This window comes from Gobio gobio (genome assembly GCF_949357685.1).
Source record: "Gobio gobio genome assembly, chromosome: 25".
NCBI lineage: Eukaryota > Metazoa > Chordata > Actinopteri > Cypriniformes > Gobionidae > Gobio > Gobio gobio.
In genome coordinates this window covers 22,406,812-22,432,587 of record NC_137121.1, presented here as the reverse complement: position 1 = coordinate 22,432,587, position 25,776 = coordinate 22,406,812, and the positions used below count along the sequence as shown (strand labels likewise).

At 41.1% G+C, this 25,776-nt stretch overlaps 1 protein-coding gene across 1 annotated transcript in view; it reads left to right on the top strand.

Moving 5' to 3' along the window:
- Nucleotides 1-25,776, top strand: part of grm8b (glutamate receptor, metabotropic 8b) — a 268,211-nt gene that overhangs the window by 209,223 nt on the left and 33,212 nt on the right. Inside the window, exon 7 of the mRNA XM_079808786.1 lies at nt 21,694-21,830. Within this exon, the coding sequence (XP_079664912.1) occupies nt 21,694-21,830 (137 nt within the window). The remainder of the gene's footprint in view (nt 1-21,693; nt 21,831-25,776) is intronic.

The following is a 25,776-nucleotide window of genomic DNA, read 5'->3' as shown; positions in this document are numbered from 1 at the left end:
CCTGATTTCTAACATGCATTTCTAACTGCATTCGGTATCGTCTTGTAGCTGTCAGAGCAGAAACTAAAGCTGATGTTCTCCATGTGTTTTTCCATCATCTCCGGGCGCATTCATACAGTATGTAAATTGCACAAGCTTATTCCGTCCATTAGATATCCATCCAAAAGTTTAGGGAAAAAACAATAGGCTACATTTACCCACCCATAGACCCTCCCTTCAAAGAAATCAGGACAGAAGTGGTTGAAAGTGGACATAAGTCATCTACTTGAGATCCGATTGACAAAAACACATCTCAATATATACCAGTTATAAACAGGACCTAACATTTTTAAAGCACTTGAGTCCATCTGATATACACTATATTGCCTAAAGTTTTGGGACGTCTGCCTTTGCATGCACTTGAACTTTAATGACATCCCATTCTTAATCCGTAGGTTTTAATATGTAGTTGGCTCACCCTTTGCAGCTATAACAGCTTCAACTCTTCTGGTCTTCTAGGAAGGCTTTTTATGGGAAGTGCTTCTTCTAGAAGCGCATTTGTGAAGTCAGGCACTGTTGGACGAGAAGGCCTGGCTCACAGTCTCCACTCTAATTCATCCCAAAGGTGTTTGGGTTGAGGTCAGGACTCTGTGTAGGCCAGTCAAGTTCCTCCACACCAAACTCGCTCATCCATGTCTTTATGGACCTTGCTTTGTGCACTGGTGTGCAAGCATTGAGAGTTCCTTTCACTTGAAAGAAAGGGCCCAACCCCTGAACCACCATAATCCCCCTCCACCAAACTTTACACTTGGCACAATGCAGTCAGGCAAGTACCGTTCTCCTGACAACCGCCAAACCCAGACTCGTCCATCGGATTGCCAAACAGAGAAGCGTGATTCGTCACTCCAGAGAACACGTCTCCACTGCTCTAGAGTCCAGTGGCGGCGTGTTTTACCCCACTGCATCTGACGCTTTACATTACACTTGGTGATGTAAGGCTTAGATGCAGCTGCTCGGCCATGGAAACCCATTCCATGAAGCTCTCTACGCACTGTTCTTGAGCTAATCTGAAGACCACACAAAGATTGCAGGTCTGTAGCTATTGACTCTGCAGAAAGTTGGCGACTTCTGCGCACTTCGTGGCTGAGTTGCTGTTGTTTCCAATTCCTTCCACTTTGTTATAATACCACCACTAACAGTTGACCGTGAGGAAATTTCACAAATGGACTTACTTATTGCACACGTATCACGGTACCATCCTTGAATTCACATGCCTAGGTGCTGATTTTATACACCTCTGGGCATTGAAGTGATTGTAAAACCTGAATTCAATGATTTGGAGGGGTGTCCCAATACTTTTGGCAATATAGTGTATATGAATAACATATACTGTAAACTTTAACAACATGTAACGGCATTCACAGCCCAGAACTAGTCATTTGATTGGATTGTGAAAAGAGGTCTCTAAATGAATGTTTGACTCCTTCCAGGCATGAAAGAATTAATAATTCCCAAAATAGATTTTTTTTTCTTTTGATGTGGTTGAGTCATTTGGTCAAACATTTATGGATGCTACTCCATTCTGCATCATGAACATTTCAGTGGCTAAAAATGAATAAATAAATAGCTTGGTCTGGCCTATTTCATATTTGCTTTTGGGACTGGATTCATTTGTACATTTGATGATGCCATAAGATATTTTAAACAAGACCCACAGATATGTGTAACTGTTTAGAGCTATAATTTCAACAAAACCAATATCTTTTACACACTACAAGCCTGAGATTTTACCTGCACTAAGAAAAATAAATCGAAACAAGTAATTCAATCAAATTACCAGCGCTATTTTTGTATTGATATACAGTGTTTTTATAATTTCTGTTAAAGGGGTCATGACATGAGATGTTTTGACATGTATAAGAGGTCATTAAAACATCCTGCAAGTTTCATTGATTAAAACACCCTCCTCATTACAAACAAAGCATTTATTATAATATTGCAGGATCTGTGACATCACATGGACAAATATATTTGCATATGAATGCCTCCAGAGCAAGACTTTGGCGAATATTCATACCTCATCGTGCCATAGTGCACACTGGCTTTCAGTCACTGACATTTGCCTACACTGGATGTAAACGTATCTATAATGTATAGTTTAAACAGTTCGATTGCGTCTTTGTACAGACTTCAGCGTCGGAAAAAAGTAGATCGCAATAGAGAATTATATGTTTGCTCTGAGCATTTTGTTTTGTAAACGAGGCACAGAGTAATGGATAGTTTGTAAAAACAAAACAAAAAAAACTTTTGTTGACAGATGAAGCACTCATCTGTATTGGATCTGACAGCAGCTGCATCACAAACCGTAAGTAAATGATTTCATAATACTTTGTCTGTAAATTTCAGTTTTATATGGATAATAGTGTTGTCACGATACTGGAATTTCCAACTTCGATACGATACCTTGAAAAATATTGATATTCGATACCATTTCCGATACCACAGGGGAAACTGCGATATCTACCGCCATACAGATTGGTTATCTCTATTTTTTGATAATTTTGTTGTAATAGCTTACACACATCACAAGGAGGCTTTATTTGAATCATTTAACTAATTTACAAAATAAAAGTCAGTAAGTAGAAAGTAAACAGTCGGTAATAGAATAAGAACAAATAAACAAATTGCAAACAATAGCACAAATAAAGAGACAAATGAAATGAATATGGCTTTAAGTTTTTCAGTTGGGTCTAACTGTAGTATTCAGGTAAGAAACACTACATTAAAGTAAGGTCAAATGTAAAATAACACTGGATATGAACATGACAGACAGCAGCAGATTTTTTAGGCTGCTGTCACTTTAACAGCTTATGTACGGATCCAATATACTGTTACACGACATGCGTTTTCTATTTACATTCCACAATGGACTGTGTTTATCTGAATACTCGGCAAGACAGGCATTATGACATAACTGTGTATGTATTTGACCGTTTAATCGCAATAAGCCATGAAAAGGAAGTCAATTTGGTACTCGGGAGCTGTTTGGGAGGTGGCTTTATGAGAGCGCCACTTGTATAGATCAGTGGTGCGCGCCTTTTTGGTGCGAGTGTGAAACCTGTGGGAATGACTAAAATGTTGCGCAAATACGAGAACACGTAGCTGGTGTGTGTATCGATATTGCAGAAAAGGAGTATTGGAACCATTTCAGATATTTCAGTATCAATAGGCTACATATTGAAATATTGATATTTTTGACAACACTATATGGATAATGTTTTCAAGACACATTCAACAACGAGTGGGCGTTGATACTGTTTCCTATGCAATGATGATAGCCAATCATAATTGTTGACAAGCCTTAAGGGTTGGAATGAGGGGTTGGAAATAATTGTTTTTCTGCATATATATTTTGGTTGTGGGGGGTGCAAAAAATATTTACATTATAAGGGTACCTCAAGGAGCATATGAAAAAAAAATCCATGTCATGACCAATTTCATATTCTGAATTAGATGTTATTTTTAGATTTCATTTTAGTTAAAGTTTTAGTAATTTTATTATATTTTTATTTTAATATTTTAACTTAGTAATGTTTCCTTTCCAACTAGCTGAAATAAAATGTGTATATATATATATGTATATATTTTTTTTTGTATAATTTTAGTTTTATTTATCGATAATAACCCAGCAAATTACTTGATTTAATTAAATAACATTCATGATTATAATTATGAATAATGAATCATAATTAATCCTAAATCAACATTTGCTAATAAATTATGAGATGATATAAAGGTTCAGGAGGTATGTTTAAATGAGTTATTTTTAAGGCATTTTAAAGATTTGGAGGATGTAAAAAATTGCAGGAAGGATTTTATGACTTTTAGGTTTTGGCCAGTTCGTTCCTCAGCATAATGAATGCAAAAGAGTGGCTTGAAGGGTTTACGCCTTTGCACAAACAACGGCGTTAGGGATGGATGTGACCAAAAGCGCATGTTAGTTTGGCTGTGCTTAATCATGTGACTATAAATTGTTGATGTTTACATTCAGTCGGATTCATGAGTCAAATGTAATGTGTGATGTTTAATTCGTTTGACAAAATGCATTTCAATTTATGTTTTTGTGTTTTACATTCATTAACATTCAAAAAGCTGTGTGTGTGTGTGTTCATCTTGCATGCATGAGTGTGTGTATTTGTGCATATATGAGCCATCATATATGTTTAGGATCACATGATGCACAACTGACATTTCAATTCTGTGTTTTCTTGCATGGAGCGCTTGATTGAGTCAGTAAGGGATGTTTTTTTTGTTGCAAACAGCAAGAGGACAATTTTTAATCAAGTCAATGATAAAAGCAACAGATCTGAGGAGTCAAGCATCAAACCCACAACCTTTATCCCAGAGCTATGACAGCTACTATCGCCAGCAGGCAATTGCCAAGTCAACTGCAATCAGATGCACTTCAGTGGCTTCATCCATATGCTTATTTTTAGATGTGTGTTAGACCTCTGAAGGCAGAGCAGAGCAAAAAAATGAACATATCTGTCAGGATCACACCAAATGTCTTGTAGTTATTGTTCTTGCACACTTGTGGTGTGGCCAACATTTATCCAAACATAAACCTCAGTACTATTTAGTTTAGTTTAGACTTAGACCTATTCTATTTGATATTTTGTAATGCATACTAAAGGGAACTCAACTCACACCTTTGTAATATATTCCATATTTGTCCATATCTTTTTATTTTTTATTTAAAGGTGCACTATATAAAAAATGATCAGTAAAATATCCAAAAAACCACTAGGCCAGTGTTATATATGTTGTCCAGTTGAGTACTTACAATATCCCAAAATGTTTCCAACTATTTGTAAATCGTGAGAAAATTGCGTCATATCTGTGTTACCCTTGGTTTCCGGTTTTATTTTGCAAAAACGCTGTACTCTCACTGCAGTGTGCAACAAGTGTCATAGCAGCCGCCAAGCGAACGCACAGAGTAACATTATTACATAATTTTCAACACACTCCGATGTATCTAATATGATAAACAGAGCTGCGTTACCTCATACTCATGACTGGAAAAGCGGAAGTGGCGCCAGCGACTGTGGCATAATAAAAGTCCCGCCGGCGACTATGCCATAATAACAGTCCCGGTGGTCGCGAGGCGTGTGTTCCGCTCTTCTTATTAACAATCGCTCCAGCTGCCTTGCTCAGCTCCCACAACACTCCCACAACACTTCATACTACAGTAACGTTAATAATCTCATCCATGAACATGATTTCTGCCCGAGTCCTATCCCGAGTCTTTTCCACCGGCTGTGAGGTGAAGACCACATGTCCCAAGATTCTGCACTCAAACGTGGCGTCATCAAACTACGCCTTTGTTTTGAATAGGCGATCTCTAGCGGATGGAAAATTTACATAGTGCAGCTTTAATTTTTTTAATTTACATTTTTTATTTTACTAAAGGGAACTCAAGTCCTACCTTTGTGATGTTTTCCATATTTTTTTTAATGTCTATTATTTAATTTGATTTCTTTTTATTTATTTTATTTTATTTTATACCAAAGGGAACTCAAGTCCTGCCTTTGTGATATTTTCCATATTTTCCCATGTATTTTATTTAGTTAATTGTTGTTTATTTTATCTTATTTATTTTATTGTTTTATTTTTTATCTTATATTGTTTTATACTAAAGTGAACTCAAGTCCTGTCTTTGTGATATTTTCCATATTTTTTTTAATGTCTATTATTTCATTTTATTTCATTTATTTCATTTTATTCTAAAGGGAACTCAAGTCCTGTCTTTGTGATATTTTTCCCATGTAGTTTATTTTATTTTTTTATACATTTTTATTTATTTTGTTTATTTTATTTATTTTCTTATTTTATTTTTTTATCTTATTTTATAATAAAGGGATCTCAAGTCCTGCCTTTGTGATATTTTCCATATTTTCCCATGTATTTTATTTTATTTTATTTGTATTTTATTTTTTATTATTTATTCTAATTTTATTCATACTAAAGGGAACTCAAGTCCTGACTTTGAGATATATTCCTTATTTGTCCATGTTGTTTGTTTTGTTTTATTTCCCATACTGAAGGGAACTCAAGTCCCATCCTACAATACAGAAGTTTTAAGAATGCATGCGTCTCATTTCGAAGGCTGCGTCTTCCAGAGGTCGCATTTGAAGGCTGCATACGTCATCAAGGCAGTCTCATTTAAGAAAAGTAACCGTTAGATTGCAAAGTAAGAAAAAATTACGGTATTTTACAACTCACAAGGAATAACAGTCCGTTTTAATTAATGGATGTACAGTAACATATCATTCAACATCTAAAAAGAAGAACTCTCACAAGCCAGTCAGAGTGTCTTAAGAGTGAGCAATTGATTACAGTGCTGACCTGGAATGTTTTCATTGTGTTTTCATCTAGATTATCGATTTACTCTTAGTTTCTCTTAGTGAAAACAGATTATTAAGTAGCTGGATAATGGTTGAATAAATTGGAGGACAGGGAAAGGACGTTGAAGGCTTCTGCTGTGAGCATGTCGGCAGCTAATTGTCTTTATAAACAGCGGAACAATCAATACAGAGAGATGGGGTTCAATAAACAGGGGATTTTAGGCATCTTACGTTTCTTTAATACGTGACGCCTTATCTCAGTCTGGGAAAAGGGCATCACCACTTCACATCGGACAGCTGAATTAATTGACGAATTAACCTTTTGACATGTTCATTTGTTTCTGACATGAAGGTGCTTTGCCATCAAACTCTGGCATGAGATCAAGAATATAATCTTTGGCCTGATTCATGAGGCCAAACAGCGAGCAGTCATAATGAGTTACCTGGATGTAAGGTTGCCTGGATTTAAGACGAGAATTCATATGCCTGTCTTTTAGCCATGTTGGTTGACCTCCATCATAAGCAGCGGCTGTATGAAACTAGATATGATGTCAAGGGATTGTGTTGTAAGAGGATAGATGTGATTCCACTGTATCAGGTCTCTGGAAGGGCAGTGGTCTGGAAATGAGTTTCTACATTTGGTTTGATTTCTTGGTTCAAGCCCAAGTTCAATCATAACCTCTTTCTTCTGCTCCCGCAGGTCTCTTTTTACATTGTACTTTTGGGATTAAACTCACATGGTTATATATTTTTTTCCCATTTGTTTAATTTTATTTTCTGTTGTTAACTTTTTAGTTGTAGATTTGTTAACTTTTGTTTTATTTTATATTATTCTATTTTCCATATTTTTATTTTTGTTTTATTTTATATTTCCTTTCTTAAATATTTTATTTTCAGTGTTTTCTTTTTTTTCTTTTCCATGATTTTTTGTTGTTGTTGTTGTTGTTGTTCACTGTTGATTTCCATTGATTACATTTTTTTGTCTTTTATTTTATATTATTTTATTTTCCATGTTATTTTTTGTGTCTTCTTATGATTTTTGTTTAATTTAATTTAATATAATTTATTGTTTTCTTTTTTCTTTTCTTTTCTTTTTGCTATTTTATTTCATTATTTGCATTAATTTTTTTGCATATATATATATATATATATATATATATATATATATATATATATATATATATATATATATATATATATTAAAAAATTGTTTGTTTGTCTGGCCCTAATAATCGAGGATGAGACCATGGTTTATTTTTCATATTTTATTTTATTTTCCATTGTTAACATTTGATTTCCATGTTTATTCTTTACTTTCTAATAACTTTTATGTTATTTTATTTTAAATATATATATATTTTCATTGTTTTACTTTTTTATTTTGTTTTGTTTTATATTATTATTGTTAATTATTTTGTTGTATTATATATGTAATTGATTGATTGCACTTGAGTCTGGCCCCAAAAAAGCCCCAAGTCTCCTCAAACTTCATAAATTAAATGCCCATGATTTGATTTCCTCAAGACTTGGTAAACTTGGACTGCGGGATGACTTGATGCATAAAACTCCTTAAAAAACGTGACCTCAGAGAAAAAAAAGCAAGCCTTCCTCAACACTTTCGTCCCCCAGACTTTGAGGAACTTGTGTCCAAAGCTCAAGCCTCAGGTAGTCCTCCTACATTTCCTTTTGGCAAACACCACTCAGAAGAGGCATAAAACACACTAATCCAATCGAATGAGCCAGCGTAGGGCTCGCAACTCTTCACTTTTGCCAAAAATGCAATGCTAGTGCCGACGGTTCTCACAGTTGGCTGTGGTCCATGCCTGGTGGATGGTATTGTAGAGATGCACCCTACAGAGATGATCTTTCATGCTCTCTACATGACTGAACGCCCTCCTTAGAGCAAAAACTGTCTTATTTACCATTTACTCGGGCTGTGTTTCAACGGCGTGAGCGTCTCGAGCATTCAACTTCTGTTGATTAGGTTAGCACTTCCCGTAAGAGAGCTGGCAAACACACCACTTGAGCATGAGCTCCATCAAATAGCTATTAGTATGAATCTCCCTGGAGTCTTTGAGGTTGTTGAAGGCGTTTCACTCATAGGAAATTAACTAAGATGTAGTGGTTCAAAAGTAGCCCATTTCTAACGTAAGGGAACTGAGTATCTGGCCCTATTATAATCGAGGCTGGGACCATGTTTTATTTTTTCTATTTTATTTTATAATATTTTATTATCATTTTCAATTCTTAACATTTAATTTAAAATCAATATATAATGACTTATAATGACCATCGTCAATAGCAACAAATTATAACAGCGCACATCCAATGGACCCGCTCTCGTTTCATTCAAATGCGTCTTGCGTCTCTGTTTTTGATTGTATTGAAAATGAAATCAGAGGACTTTTAATAGTACTATGATTATTACTATAACTTCTTGTGATCATATTGTCTGGACGATGGTTTTATACGCTATACAAATTGGATTTATAAACAGGTAAGATTTAAAACATTAATCTCAATTCAATATGTCCCCGTAATTATTTATGTGGTAAAGAAAATCTATGTAATAAGTGTACAATGAATATCCATTACTATCCCTTAAAGGGTTACTTACCCTCATGATATTTTAGTTGAAATCTGATGGCTCAGAAAGGCCTCCATTGGCACAATGCACTGTGCACTCTCAAGACCCATAAAAGGTACTAAAGACGTCGTTACAAAGTCCATCTCACTACAGTGGTTCTACAATAACTTTATAAAGCGACGAGAATAATTCAGCGGTTTGGATCGCCAAAGTCACGTGATTTCAGCAGTTTGGCGGTTTGACACGCAATCCGAATCATGATTCGACTCGCTGATTCATCAAGCTGTTTCTGCGAAGAGTGACTTTTAGACGAGTCTCGAGGAGGATCGCTCTCTTACCTGGGTGCTGGTGTGATGGCGCGAGTCAGCGAGCGGCCGCTGCAACATACACTTGTTCCTGTGTTGGTTGGCTGGGCGTTTCCGTTCTTGAGTGCTCACACGCAGGCTTGAAATCGGACTGCTGTGAGCTGCGGTCATCTCCCTGAGTGCTTCAGCACTTCTAAAAGAGCATTTCCTTCTAAAAAGAGCAACACGGTTTGACCCTGTGTCTTTTTCAAGATGTCATTCAAACCGTGTGTTTCTGGATGCGGTTGTTTCCTGTCCTCATTTGACGGCCACAATCTCTCTCGCATATAAACATGTAAGATTGCGTTCGTGGGTGATCCGCGTTCTCCCAGGAGAACGTGGTCACGTCGGCGCGTTGTTCGGGCTTGAGCGTTCAGCGCGCCGTGTGCCGTCTGGCGCCGGCTGACAGCGGGGGTTGCCACGGCAACCCAGCACGTCACTCGGTCCTCTGGTGCGCGGTCGAGACTGTGATACCTCAAACGGGGTTGCGTCCCATTGCTTATTCCCCGATCTAGTTCCTTTTCTGGTGCACCGGAAAAGGTCTACTTTGGCTAATAAGTCTTGGTGGCCTGAGGATTATAGTGGGGCTTCCCCGCCGGGTACATTCCCCGTGGGCCCCCACTCCTCTATCGCATCACAAGCATGCTGAGACTTTGTTCGTGGGTGGTTCATGTTCCCTTATGAGAACATGACCACGTCGGCGTGTTGTTCACCGTGCCTCTTTCTTGGAGGCTTGAGTGTTCAGCGCGCCGTGTGCCGTCAAGTCGGACGGCCACGCTCATTGTCCCCACATGCCTGCTGGTAGCTTACGGATGGGATTGCTGGTCCTTTTTTGAAAAAAGGGGGGACCTAGCGTTTCATTTGGGGCTATGGCGGAGGACAGATGTCAATTGCTGCATCGGAGAGAAGGCTGTTATGCACTGGAAATGATAATGCTTAGTTTCCCACTATAATAGTGTGCTCATGCTGAATCAGATTCAGAGTTGACAGCCATGCTTTCTGGGGTGGCTGCCCGGATGTGCATTGGAAAAACTTATCAGTGTGGAACTATTTGGTGCCAAAATATGGAACGCCAAAAGGGCCATAATGTTTAAGTTTTTTCCCTCTCTCACTGCCCTCTGTCCTGCATGCACGAGGGTAGTCCCGACCCAGGGGTTATGCAGGAACTGCGTGTTGTGATGGACCTCGCCCTCCGGGTGACGGAAGTCTCTGCACGCTCCCTGGGTCAGGCGATGTCCAGACTAGTGGTCCAGAAAGCTGGGGCTAACCTGGCAGATGTGTGAGCCCGACAAAGTTCGGTTCCTCAACGCCCCTGTCTGTCAGGCTGGCCTCTTCGGCGACGTCATCGAGAACTGTGCCCAGCGGTTCTTGGTGGCCCAGAAGCAGATGGAGGTAAAAAAAAAAAAAAAAAGTCGTCGTCCGCAGCACCTCCATCTGCTTGTCTCCCTGCGTCCGCCTCCGCCCCTGCTAAGCCAAGCAGCAGCCTCCACCCAGGCAGCAGGTGGCCGGGCGCAAGGGAGGCGCCCAACCCGTCCAGGGTCCCACAAAGTCCGCTGGAAAACGGGCAGCCCAGCAAGAGGGGAACTGCTCAGGGAGTCGGTGTCCGCACCCCTCCCTCCCCCAGAGGAGGACCGGGGGGAGAATATATTTTTCAGTTTCGGTCCTGCCGCTGGCTCTCCGGAGTCCAGCGGTACGGTACCCACGTTCTCAGAGCAGTTTCCTTTGTGCCTGGGCCCAGAGAGGCTCAAGCCAGCTGTGTGCGACGCCCCCGGGCCTTGCCACTCCTGACTTTCCCTCTCTTCTTCGCCAGGGGGCGGTGTGAGGCTAGAGGACGCCCCCGGGCCTTCTCTCCCACACACTGCCCCACCCTGGAACGATCAGACACCACTCCGGGTCGCCTCCGGGCTGTCCGGGTTGGGTCTGAACGTTCCACCTCGCTGCCCCACCCCAGGTACGTCTATAGTGCCGTTGATCCCACTTGCACGGCTTCTGGGGGCCTGGCTAGAGCCCCCAGACCGTCTCGCTGGCTCATCCGTACTATCAGACTCGGCTACGCGACTCGGTTCGCGTACTGGCCTCCCAAGTACAGGGGCATCCTCTTCACCTCCGTGCGGAGCAGCGATGCCCATGTCTTGCGGTCAGAGATCGATGTCCTACTGGCGAAGGACGCGGTCGAGCCGGTTCCTCCAGCCGATATGAAGTCAGGGTTCTACAGCCCCTACTTCATTGTACCCAAGAAAGGCAGTGGGTTACGGCCAATCTTGGACCTGCGTGTTCTGAATCGGGCCCTGCACAAGCTTCCGTTCAGAATGCTAACGCAGAAACGCATTTTCGAATGCATCCGTCCCCAAGATTGGTTTGCAGCGATCGACCTGAAGGACGCGTGCTTTCATGTCTCTATTCTCCCTCGACACAGACCGTTCCTACGCTTTGCGTTCGAGGGGAAGGCATATCAGTACAAAGTCTTGCCCTTCGGGCTGTCCCTATCAGCCCGCGACTTCAAGAAAGTCGCGGAGGCAGCCATTGTTCCACTCCGAGAACGTGGCGTTCGCGTCCTCAACTATCTCGACGACTGGCTAATACTTGCCCAGTCTCGAGAGCAGTTGTGTGAACACAGGGACCTGGTGCTCCGTCACCTCAGCCTGTTGGGCCTTCGGGTCAACCGAGAGAAGAGCAAACTCTGTCCCACGCAGAGGATCTCTAATCTCGGCATGGAGCTGGGTTCGGTCAATCGGACTGCGCGCCTCACAGAGGAACGAGTCCAGTCAGTGTTGAACTGCTTGAATACATTCAAGAGCAGGACGGCGGTCCCACTGAAATTCTTTCAGAGGCTCCTGGGGCATCTGCAGCCGCGGTAATGCCGCTCGGGTTGCTTCATATGAGACCGCTTCAGCGCTGGCTACACGACAGAGTCCCGAGGTGGGCGTGGCAGAGCGGCCAGTATCGGGTCCCAGTTACCCCGTACTGTTGCCAAACCTTCAACCCTTGGTCCGACCCCTCGTTCTTACGGGCCGGAGTGCCCTTAAGACAGGTGTCCAGGCATGTTGTGGTATTCACAGATGCCTCAGCCACGGGTTGGGGGGCCACGTACAACGGGCAGGCAGTCTCGGGTCTGTGGACCGGGCCCCAGCTGCATTGACATATCAGTTGCCTGGAGTTAATGGCAGTACGTCTTGTGCTAAGTCGCTTCAAGAAGCTGCTTCAGCACAAACACGTACTGGTCCGCACGGACAGCACTGCGGCCGTTGCGTACATCAACCGTCAGGGTGGTCTCCATGTCTGGTCCCTGGATGGGACGCGGAGGTTCTAGGTGGCCTGCCACAGGCAGTGGTACACACCATCACTTCTGCTAGAGCCCCCTCTACGAGGCGCCTCTATGCTCTGAAGTGGAACCTGTTCGTTGAGTGGTGTTCTTCTCGCGAAGACCCCCGAAAGTGTTCGATTAATGTTGTGCTTTCTTTCCTACAAGATGGGTTGGAGCGAAGGCTGTCTCCCTCCACCCTGAAAGTGTACGTCACAGCAATAGCGGCGTATCACGATGTAGTTGAAGGTAAATCCTTAGGGAAGCACGACTTAATCGTCATGTTCCTCAGAGGTGCAAGGAGACTAAATCCTCCTCGTTCTCTCGCTACCCTCTTGGGACTTAGCCCTGGTGCTCAGAGCACTTCAGGGCCCTCCTTTTGAGCCTTTGCAGTCCATTGAGTTAAAAATCCTGTCTATGAAGACGGTACTCCTGACTGCATTGGCCTCAATCAAGAGGGTGGGGGACCTGCATGCACTTTCGGTCAACGAATCGTGCCTAGAATTCGGGCCCGGTAACTCGGATACGTGCCCAAGGTTCCTACCTCTCCCTTTCGGGGCCAGGTGGTGAACCTGAAAGCGCTGCCCTCGGAGGAAGCAGACCAAGCCCTGGCCATATGTCATGTCCGCGCTATTTGCGCTTACGTTGACCGGACACAAAGCTTTAGGACCTCAGAGCAGCTCTTCGTCTGTTATGGAGGCCAGCAGAAGGGAAAGGCTGTCTCCAAGCAGAGGTTAGCCCACTGGATAGTGGATGCTATCGTCTTAGCGTACCAATCGCAAGACGTGCCTTGCCCGTTCAGGTTGCGAGCGCACTCCACAAGGAGTGTTGCCTCCTCCTGGGCGCTGGCTCAAGGCGCCTCGCTGACAGACATCTGTAGAGCTGCGGGCTGGGCGACACCTAACACGTTCGCTAGATTCTATAGCCTCCGTGTGGAGCCGGTTTCTTCCCGTGTACTCGCCTCCAACGGCCGGTAGACGTGAAGTGCCCGTTCCTGTGTCGGCTTGCTACGCCACTCCCGCCTATGGCCGGATTTGTGCGTTTATCTTTTCCAGTTGTGTTCCCCAGAAATGGTGAACCCTGTCGAGCTCCTCCGTCACCCCTTCGGTGTCAGACGTTGCGGCCGTCTGACGCCAGGCCTGCACCCGTATGCTTGTGGAACGTGTGTGTAGGCTGGGTTCCATATGTGTTGGTCCCCTCACGGCGACCCCATATGTGTATTTCCACGGTACCTGCTACCCTACTCGGCTAGCCCCGTGTCTTTCCCTTGACAGAGCCCCACTCTGTCATCTCTGGGTGTGTTCTTTCCCCCCTGGGACCAGGTTGGATCCACCCCAGAGACTGCCATATGTTGCACTACCCTGATAGGTTAGTCCTTATGAGTATTCCACCTCTCCTCCCTTGGAGGACGTGGCCCCGCAGCGTTCCATCTCCCTGAGACTGGCACGCTTCCCAGCGTTATCCAGTAGTCACGCTGAGTGGGTCTTGCAGGAACAGCAGTGACTGACCTTCCCTGCCGGGAGCCCTGACTCCCACTCCAACATAGGAGTGGTCCAGTGAGCTCAGGCAGGGCGCTGGAAGGGCCAGCATCCCTGGCGTGTTGGTAGGGATCCCAATTCGTCGGTCAGTTCCGACGTACGTCGAACGTGACCGACTGAAAGGGAACGTCTCGGTTACGTATGTAACCCTCGTTCCCTGAAGGAGGGAACGGAGACGTACGTCCCGTCGCCAGGTGCTGTGCTTCCGCTGAAGGGCCGAGTCACTTATTCGGCTCCTCAGTTGGAAAAGCAATATGCGGTACTCCACTTCCGTATTTATACCTGCTGTGCGGGGCGGTGCATGGACCGCATGCCAATACAATTGGCTCGTTTCTAATACACTCGAAGTAGACTGGTCTCTGAAGACAGATCCCAATTCGTCGGTCAGTTCCGACGTACGTCTCCGTTCCCTCCTTCAGGGAACGAGGGTTACATACGTAACCGAGACGTTTTTTTGTGCACAAAAACTATTCTCGTCGCTTCATAAAGTTATTGTAGAACCACTGTAGTGAGATGGACTTTGTAACGACGTCTTTAATACCTTTTATGGGTCTTGAGAGTGTAAAGTGCATTGTGCCAATGGAGGCCTTTCTGAGCCATCGGATTTCAACTAAAATATCTTCATTTGTGTTTTGAAGATGAACGGAGGTCTTACGGGTGTCCAATGACATGAGGGTAAGTAATTAATGACAGAATTTTCATTTTTGGGCGAACTAACCCTTTAAATGTCACCCTATAGTCTGAACTTGTTCGTTTGTCTTTGGCTCAAGTTTCACGTTATTATTTCCCAGACGTAGTTTTAGTATTGAGGTCAAAGTCCACTCGCCTTGCATTCGCTATAACAGGGTGATGACTCGGCAGATTTGAAGTGTTTCCCCGTATTGCAGTGACTTTCTTTTGGCATGTTCTGCAGACAGGGTGACCATCCTCGATTGAGCTTCCCTCAGAACTTTTGTAAAAGCTAAAATATAACCACACCTCAGTTTTGGTCCTTTTAGAAGGCTAAATTCCTGCACCTGACTGACTCTGGCTGGACAGGATTTACCGCCAGTTTTCTAAATCACGATAATCAAACGCGGTTTTAATGATAATTACATTTTAAACAATATTACTTACCATCAGTACATTTTCTCGTGGTTTATCGTGAAACCGGTAATCGTTCCATCCCTAGCCACAGGTGTATAAAATCAAGCACCTAGGCATGCAGACGCTTCTACAAACATTTGTTAAAGAATGGGTCGCTCTCAGGAGCTCAGTGAATTCAAGCGTGGTATCGTGATAGGTTGCCATCTGTGCAATAAATCTATTTGTGAAGTTTCTTCACTACTAAATATTCCACAGTCAACTGTTAGTGTTATTATAACAAAGTGGAAACAAGTGGGAACAACAGCAACTCAGCCACAAAGTGCACAGAAGTCGGCAACTTTCTGCTGAGTCAATAGCTACAGACCTCCAAACTTCGTGTGGCCTTCAGATTAGCTCAAGAACAGTGCGTAGATAGCTTCATGGAATGGGTTTCCATGGCCAAGCAGCTGCATTCAAGCCTTAGCATACCAATACATTTTGGACAATTTCATGCTTCCAACTTTGTGGAAGAAGTTTGGGGATGGCCCCTTCCTGTTCTAATATGACTGTGCACCAGTGCACAAAGCAAGGTTCATAAAGATATGGATGAGCGAGTTTGGTGTGTAGGAACTGGCCTGCACAGAGTCCTGACCTCAACCCGATAGAACACCTTTGTACGGTGGCCCAGTAGTGCACAACAACAACAACAACAAAAAAAGTAGTGCACAACACAACGAAATTTAAAAAGCATACATAAGTTCACAACACAACAAAATAAATCCACAACACAACGGAATGAAACCACAACACAACGAAATCAAGCCACAACACAAAGAAAAATCCACAACACAACGAAATCAAGCCACAACACAACGAAAAATCCACAACACAACGAAATAGCCACAACACAACGGAAATGCTCCCAACCACTCGGGGGCACTCGGAGCGCTGTAAAGTTGCCACTGTTCTATAGAGTTGGCAATCTTACAAAGAAATCAATACCACAATTAGTTTCAACAGTATGTAGGCTAACCATTGTTTATCTATATGAAATATTAATTTTAAATCACATCACCTACATGCATTATAGCTGCATATTTATGCTCGAGAATGCTTTGACCCGATACCACGGCGCTAAGGGAACGTCTGCCAATTCCACCAATTGGTTGAAATGTATAATTTGTATGAATTAAAATTACTTTTTAACATTTAAAAACAGACATGTTAAAATTCCACAGCTTGATTGTATTGGTAAAATTGACTTAATAATGCACAACACAACATTGGAATTTAAAAATTATATAAAAAAAAAAGTTAATTTAATTCATACAAATTATTTCAACTTGGTGGATTTGGCAGACGCTCCCTTAGCGCAGAGGCAGCGGGTCAAAGCGTTCTCGAGTATAAATATGCAGCTATTATGCACGTAAGTGATTTTTAATTGATATTTCATGTCGATATAAAGAACTGCACACTTAAAACTGATCGTAGTGTTTAAATATTTGTAAGATTGGCGAATCTATATAGAACAATGCAAGGAAAACTAACTTTAGCGCACTCCGAGAGTCCCCTAGTGGTTGGGAGCATTTCCGTTGTGTTGTGGCTATTTCGTTGTGTTGTGGACTTTTCGTTGTGTTGTGGATTTTTCGTTGTGTTGTGGCTTGATTTCGTTGTGTTGTGGATTTTTCTTTGTGTTGCGGCTTGACTTCGTTGTGTTGTGTCTTGATTTCGCTGTGTTGTGGTTTCATTCCGTTGTGTTGTGGATTTATTTCGTTGTGTTGTGAACTTATGTATGCTTTTTAAATTCCGTTGTGTTGTGCACTACTGGGCCACCGTACCTTTGGGATGAATTTGAGCAGAGAGCCAGGCCTTCTGATGCGCTTCTAGAAGAATGGTCAAAAACTCCCATAAACACACTCCTAAACCTTGTGGAAAGTCTTCCCATAAGAGTTGAAGCTGTTTTAGCTGCAATGGGTGGGCCAACTCCATATTAAACCCTACAGATTAAGAATGGGATGTCATTAAATTTCATGTGCATGTTAAGGCAGACGTCCCAAAACTTTTTGCATAATATAGTGTATCTTCTTTGCTTTCCCTCTCAGCTCACTTCATCAATTAAATGCCCATGATTCGGTTTCCTTCCACTGAACTTGGAATAGCTAGTCGTATGAATCCCCCTACAGGTCTGTGAGACTGATGAAGGTGTTTCCCTCACAGCAAATGAACTAAGATGTAGTGGTTCAGATGTCCCTTTTACTCACAAAGCATCCCTTTTCTAACATTTGAGGACTGTGTATTTGGTCCTTATAATCGAGACTGAGTCTCCAGGAGTTTTTGGAGCTGACGCACACTCATAAACTCGTTTTGTTCACATTTGTTCTCTTTAAATTCAGCACACTTGAGCTGATTCATTGTTGATGTCCAATATTAGCCATAGTGTGTTATAATGAGATACATCTTCAGGCAGTGCACAAGAGTGATTCACTCCACTGCGGATGATATCTGCAATGCATATACTGTGAAAAGTAATGCCGAGATCAAGTCGAAACTTGTGCCTACACGCCATGCATAAATTACAGTAGGACGGCTCGTTCGTTTTAGGCACGTTTCCTCTCCGTGTTGGGCTTTCCACAGACCACTTTGAATTACCTCTGTCTAATTGCAAGTCTTGAAAATAAGGTCTAACCTGTGATTAAACCAAGACTTGGCTTAATCAAAACATCTCATCCACCCTCTAATCATTCCTTCCGTATTGTCACAGTCTTTGTATGAGGCGTTTGGATTGCGCTAGCAAAAGGCCACAATCAAGTCGTTGATTGGAGAATGGTCAGTTCATGCATCAAGATGAAGAGGCTTATACCCAATCTGTTCTGAATCTTTTTACAGCAAAAACAGAAGCTTTGCACAGACAATTTATGTGAGGAACCGTGTGTGAGCCGCCTTCTGTCTGTGGCTCATTATTAATATATATATATATATATATCAATATTTTTTATTGTTACATTTTTTTTGAGTAACTCATAATGTTACATTCATACAATATTCCTTGATTTGTTCTATTTCATTTTATTATATATTTTTTTTCCTTTTGTTGTTTTGTGTTGTGTTGATGCATTTTGTTTTTAAAGGGAACTTGAACTTGCTGCGTCAGTTGCTGATGCAATTGAAATGGGGACTCGCTGGTGTCTAAAGCATGTGTAAAAACCATAGACTGTAAAAAAATATGGACGTAGTGTCCGTGACGTCACCAATAGGATTCTGATGAGCAGTTTTGAAGCGTAAAGTAGGGACAAGCTAGCCGTCGCCATCTTGGCAGCACGTCATCGCGCGTCACTCCAGGATAACAGAAAATGGGCAAAATGGCGGGACATGGGCGGAGCTGAAGTGACGCGATGACTAACAGACAGCAGATAAATGGCTATCCACCTGTCACTCAAAGTGCCCACGCCCTTAATTATGCAGAACTTTAATGCTTTATATAATGTAAACGAATGAGTTATAAAAAAAAATCACCCCCCTTAGCCGTATAGACCACAACCACAATTTGTACCAGGCTGTAAACAGCTTTTATTCTGCTGTAAAGTTGGGCATTTTAACATGGGGCTCAATGAGATTCTGCTCCCTTCTGGAGTCGATGAATTGCAGTTTAAGTCACTTTCGTATTGGCTTAAAGAGAAACTGGGGGAGGTTGCAGCTAGGTAAAAACACAGCAATCATTGGCTGAGGCAGACATGCGTGCCGGCATGACTATAAAGATGCACCTGCGCTAGACGTCATCAAGATGCGCTCTGTGTGTTGCAAGTCTTATTGTCTGTCTACCAATGAAAATAAGATTGAAGCAAGCAAACATACATTTAGGAAATGTGCATCGCCGTGCCCTCGCTTTATTATGGGTGACAATGCACACAATCTATGTGTGGAGTGGAGCATGCACGGTTCTCTTTTTACAAGGGATAGGAGCCAGGCGACTGTGCCTTGTGATTCAGGTCCTGCATCTGTCGAGGCAGCGTGAAGACTCAGGTAGTGGGGATCACAGGTGGAGGCATTTGAGACGAATTCTTCCCTTTCTCTGGTGTCATCCTTTAGCTCTGAGGCTCTCAATTTGGATCCAAAAGCCCGCTCTGCGGACTCTTCCGTTCCAGTTGAGTGCATGATGTTGGCCAGATCTAATTCTGAGGAGGTCAATGTGGAGGGAGTTGAGGCGGATCTACCAGTAGCCCCACGTTTGAGGAGTTGTTAGATGGTATGACCCGTGCCACAGCTAGACTCTGTGTAGACTGGTCTATGGAGAAGCAGGAGGTCGTTCAGGGAAGGCTAGATGAATGATTTCTCCCTGATCTCCACGATGCGTTGTCGAAATCGTGGGAGAAACCACTTGCGTAGTCACTGGTTTACCATCCAATTACTCGCACGTGCAAAGGCTACCTGAGCACGGAAATGGGAAGATGCCCCAGGTAGAAGAGGCACTTGTGAGCTACCTGTCCCTTGGTGCGGCATCTTCACTGAAAGCTCCCGTCTTGCCATCCAAGCCATGTCAGACCACTTTGTGGCTGGTGGGCTCAGGGTGGATCAGGGTGAGGCAGTCCTGGAACTCCACAGATCTAACCTCCCCCTCTTCGTACCATCAGCTGATTGATGGCTGCTAACGCTGAACTTATCGGGGATAAAGGACTTATAGAAAACGTTTCTCCTTGATGCCTCAATGTTGCCCTCTGGCCTCTTCAGTACTGCCATCAATTCAGTGGTCAGGAGGTTTAGAGAGCCACACCGCGAGCCTCCGCTGACTGCACATGATCCTCCCCAAACGGGCAAGGCATTTATACTTGATGCGGTCGCCTGTAAGACGTTTTGTGTGTGTTTCTTGTGTTGCATTTTGCCTTTAGTGTTTATTTTGTGTTGTGATGTTTTATGCTGTGTTTTGCGTTGTTTTGTTGTGGTATTTTTTGTGTTGTGGTGATTGTTTTGTTGTTTTATTGTGTTGTGTTTTGATTTTGTTTCGTCGTGGTGTTTTGTGTTTTGTTTGTTTTGCTTTCTAAACAGGATGCAGGTTTTTGTGTTTTCGTTGTGGTGTTTTTTGTGTTGTGGTGATAGTTTTGTTGTTTTATTGTGTTGTACACTAAAAAATGGTTGTGATTTTAACAGTAAAAGATTGTAAAAATACGACAATAAAAACCTGTTAATTGGTTTATTGAATAACTCTAATAGATCAAACCTTACATTACTTTTGTGTCATGTCTGTTACCATAATGGGTTTTGTATTTGTGTAAATGACACTGAGCACTTTTTTTTATTAGAATTCAGCTTGTGATTATTTTTGATTCATCATGTGACTTTCTCATCACCACCTTTTTTTTTTTTGGTGTTTGTCAGTGTATTACAAAGGTACAAAACAGATATTAATATAGGTTGGTATATTAACATTATATCAGTTAATGAAATGTTTTTTGCTGTAAATTTAAATTAAACGTGTAAAACCTAAAATGTTGCTACCGTATTTTTACAGTACATTTCTGGCAACCACAGCTGCCAGTTTTTTATTGTAAATGTCACTTTGTTTTGTTACAGTGCTTCATTTTTTGCTTAGTTTAGTTGTGTTTTGTGAACAGGATGCAGGTTTCTGTGTTGAAAAGCACAAACCCATACACATTGCCAAATGTGTTTATTCAGTTTTCAATATAAATGTACAGTTTTTGTCATCCAATACTAGATTGTGAAAATTGGCCATCACTATTTCCCCAGAACGGTCACCTACAGTATTTAGGGAGAACTTTCTTTTCTCAGTCATTTCTCTTTATTAGTAAGCTCTAACCTTGTCAATTAATTGGCTCTTTTGGTATCGCTACCTGGCACGAAGCAATGCTGTGTCTTAAAAGATAATGTGTGTGCAGTGCGTGAGACTCTGAGTAATCGGATTGTTTTGTTGCTCGAGGTGTGTCATAGCAGCAAACAGCAATTCCTGGTGAATCCTCCAGACCCGCTCCACGGCTGACTGTATGCAGGTGTTTTAATAATGCATGATTCCCCATCTCGAGAGATGCTCATTTGATACAAACTCTCCCTCCTCATGAGCTGCTCTGCTGAAATTGCTCATCTGAGACGACTCCTGTAGGCCCGAGCTACCTCACCAGGGCTTTATAATGATGGAATGATTTTGTATAATAGCAGACAACAAATGTTGAAGATCCTCTCATGCTTTGTTAGCAGTTTAGTCAATTGTTTTGTTCAGAATATGACCCTGATTTAATTTTTATCGTTGATTTGTAATTTATTCGCCTTGTTGGTTGAATGGAACTGGAGCATTATGCATACTTTGTTTATGCAGAAACCCTGATGTTTTTATGTCTCAAGTAGTCTAATGTGTTTACTGATTCATCTTGGCCACGGGAGATTATGTAGCTGACGGCGTCTGATTCAGCATTGCACACGATCGAGAAGTGTTATGACAATCATAATGTTGTTTCATCTCTTTGGACAGGAAGTGCCAAGACCCTTGTTGTGTTTAATGAAAATGGAGATGCCCCTGGACGCTATGACATCTATCAGTATCAGGCAACAAACAAGTCGGCTGAGTACAGAATCATTGGCCACTGGACGGATCAGCTGCATTTAAATGTAAGGAGTTCCTCTACATTCCTGTTTAAGTGTGCTTAAATGTTAGAGCCCGCCGATAAAATAGTTATTTACTTTGATAATGATGATTACGGTGCAGATGACTGTCATTATGATTATGGCAATTACACTGTGCAATTAGTTGTGTTAAATTAACACCCGTAATTCAGAAGTAATTTTTGCTGCATAGATGTAAAGTTAACTGTGTATGTGGTTGGTATTATTTTTTTAAAGAAAGAAATTAATACTTTTATTCAGCAAGGATGTATTAAATTGATCACGAGTGACAGTAAAGACAAAAGATTTCTGTACTCTGAACTTTCTATTCATCCAAGAATCCGTAAATATATATACGTATATCATGGTTTTCCAACCCATTCTCACTCCCAAGGCATCAAAATCTGAAGCATGGTCAAGTGCCTTTCGCGTCACATTAAAGCTAAAGGCACCCCTAGGCGTCACTATATCGATGTGAAGGGTACTCCATAGATTTCAGTTGTTTGCCCAATGCGTCAGATCAAGACGTGTTTAACCCTCTGGGGCTCTTCGGTCATTTCTGACCCGAATTTTTTAAAATTAAAAATTTAAAAAATCGTAGCTCCATCGGAATGGTCCGAAACTTGGTGACTTTATTGGTACTTGTTATATGAACACCCAAAAAATTGGAAAAGTCTAAGTGGTCGTAAAAAAAATAGTCACACTCAGGACCTTCGGGTCAAAAATGACCCCCATAGGAAATGAATGGGAAATTCGTTTTTTTGTGCCTACAATCTACAAATCAGCCAGGATGCAGATAAAAAGGACTCAACAGTGAAGGGGTGAATCTCTAAAACATCAAGAGTGCGAAACAGACAAATAAACCTCACACACACAAAAACACAATTAGCTTTTGGAATGGCACGCGTACATTTTTGTGTGCGTGTGTTTTTGTGTGTATAAGTGTGTGTGTGTGTGTGAGAGTTTATTTTTTGTCTGTTTTGCACTCTTGATATTTTAGAGATTCACCCCTTCACTGTTGAGTCCTTTTTTTCTGCATCCTGGCTGATTTGTAGATTGTATGCACAAAAAAACGAATTTCCCATTCATTTCCTATGGGGGTCATTTTTGACCCGAAGGTCCTGAGTGTGACTATTTTTTTTTACGACCAATTAGACTTTTCAAATCCTGTCCCCAATTTTTTGGGTGTTCATATACAAATATATCATATACCAGATACCAATAAAGTCACCAAGTTTCGGTTCCGATGTCACCATTCCGATGAAGCTACGATTTATTTTATTTTTTTTATAAAACGCAAGATCCACTATAGTGGTAAAAATGTGCTATTGCGTGATAAAAATGCTCAATGTGTCCACCGGATGGCACCGATCTCATTAAAAAAATTGGTTTCATGAGGCCTAGACTTGACTCTAAAATGAAATACAGCTTTAATAAAATTATTGCATAAATATTAATTATAAATCATAAAATTATCTCAAAACACCAAAAAAGAAAAGAAAAAATATTATTGAACAAAAATATATTTCATTGATTTTACTCAAATCTTTTTTATCTTAATCCCGCCCTCCGGGTCATTTTTGACCCGAAGGTCCTGAGTGTGACCCATAAATGAAGAACCTCAGAGGGTTAATTCTTTGCATTTGTAAAAGCAGACATGATTTTATGAATATTTATAGGCTACTTTTATATTTTGGAGCAACTAACCCCACTCCAGCCCTTAACCTACCCACTTCTAAACAAAATAAAACACGTAACAGGCAAATAAAAGTACAATTACATGTATTTATTGCAAAAACTGACCAAAAACAGTATAAAAGTATTAACTCATGTTGCATTCCAAGTCTTCTGAAGTCATTCGATATCTTCATGTCAAGAACAGAGTTGATCTTAATGATGATACAGCCGCTCCGTGAACGCAACATCTGCCTGTTATATCTTGTATTTTATATCATATAATACACAAATGTGTAGGTTTAGGGATGGGATGGGGTTGGGTTACATGTTCAAACGTGTCTAAATAGTGTAAATACAATTATGCTGGCTGATTCAATTGAGAACATGTCATAATGGCACAATCATAACCCAATATATAATTTAATCGCGACGATAACGTTCCCATGCCCAACTCTTCTGTGTATGACGCCGAAGGTTTCTCATTGAAATCAATAAAGCACCCTGCACGTCGAAAAATGACGCCTAGGGATGCCTTTAGCGTCTTGACCACTTGACCATGCTTCAGATTTTTGATGCCTTGGGAGTGAGAACGGGTTGGGTTTTCACAAAAATATGAATCTGCACAATGAAGAATCATGCATGTGACACTGAAGCCTGGAGTAAAAGCTGCTGAAAATTCAGCTTTGCCATCACAAAAATACATTTAATTTAAATAAATATTTTAGAAATATTCACAATTATTCAGAATATTTCTGTTTTTACAGTATTTTTGAATACTGTAAGAAATGCAGTCTTGGTGAGAAATGTCAAAAACATTTAATCTTACCGACCTTAAACATCATATATTATATGATATACATTTTTTTTTAATTTTATAGTTTAAAATTAACTGTAGGAGTTAACTGATGTTCTGATTTTTTTTATATTATTTTTTCAAAATTAGACTAAATTTGTCAACAATAGTTATAATGGCCTGTTCCTTTATAACTATTGTTGACAAATTTAGTCTTAATTAATGTTACTTTAATAATATATTCCTTTGTAAATTAATATTTTTTATTTGTTTATTTTTATTTCCCATGCAAGTTCTTAACCCTTAAACAGCAAACGTACACCACAAGATACATACTCTTTAGTCTCTTGTAGGAGGCATGAGAGATTTTTTTATACTGTTATAAAAATCATAGTTGAGTCTGTTTTGAGTATGTGACTCATATGCTCGTTTTGTCAGCCAGACCTATAACCAATATATCTGCCCATGGTGCTGAACATTCTGCGGAAAGTAGTTATATATTAATCTTACTTTCCTTAAGTAAAAAAAAAAAGCAATACAGATGCTAATATTACTTGTGAAAATCTTCGAATATGAAGTCATATGTTGTTCGTGCTGTGATTAAATCAAAGTCTTCAGGATTAATTGAAAATTAAATGTTGTGTCATAAATCACGTAATATGCTTAATTAAAGATGAAGCTAAACTCTGCAGGACATTGGAGCTTAAGGGCTATAGATTTGCCCACCCCTGAGGTTGAAGATGAGTCTCAAGATGTTTTTTTTCTAGGGCACATTTATAAAACCTACTTAAATGTCCTAATTGAACTAAGGCATAATCCTGGCTTAATCTGTGAAACCAGGTCCTAAATGTTCTGTTTGTTTGTTTGTTTTTGTTTTTTTTACATTTAGGGCCAGATTTACTAACAGTTTACACCAGCTCAAACCATCTTTTGCCATTAAAAACTACTGTCAGGATTTACTAAAGACATGCAGTGAAAAATTTGCGCTGAAAAGTCATGGACAGGGTAATTTTTTTGCGGTTGACCTTATTGCATATGCATTTGTAGGAGTTTCTCTTTCAGATGCAAAATTTATGGGAGGAGAGTTTTTAAATGAATCGTAAAGTGATTTACTAAGTTTTAAGCTTATTGATTTATTGTTTTTTTGCGCCATTATTTACCACCCAAAAAAGCATTTCTTAAACCAGATGCTAATTTGCGCTGCTCTTGGTGGATTGCATTAGTCATTATTATGGAAATGATCCTGCTGTCTGTGTTCTTTAATTTGCACATTGTCAGTAGATCACGCCAAAGTTAGATCACGTAGAACTTTTTACTCCCATCAGCGCTTTTATGTGATTGTGCTCACACCATGGCTCCTATTTTAACAATCTAAGCGCATGGTCCGGGTGCACTTAGGGTGTGTCCGAATCCATTTTTGCTAGTTCAAAAAAGGAAAAAACGGTTGGCGTGCCAGGCGCATAGTCTAAAAGGGCTGTCCCT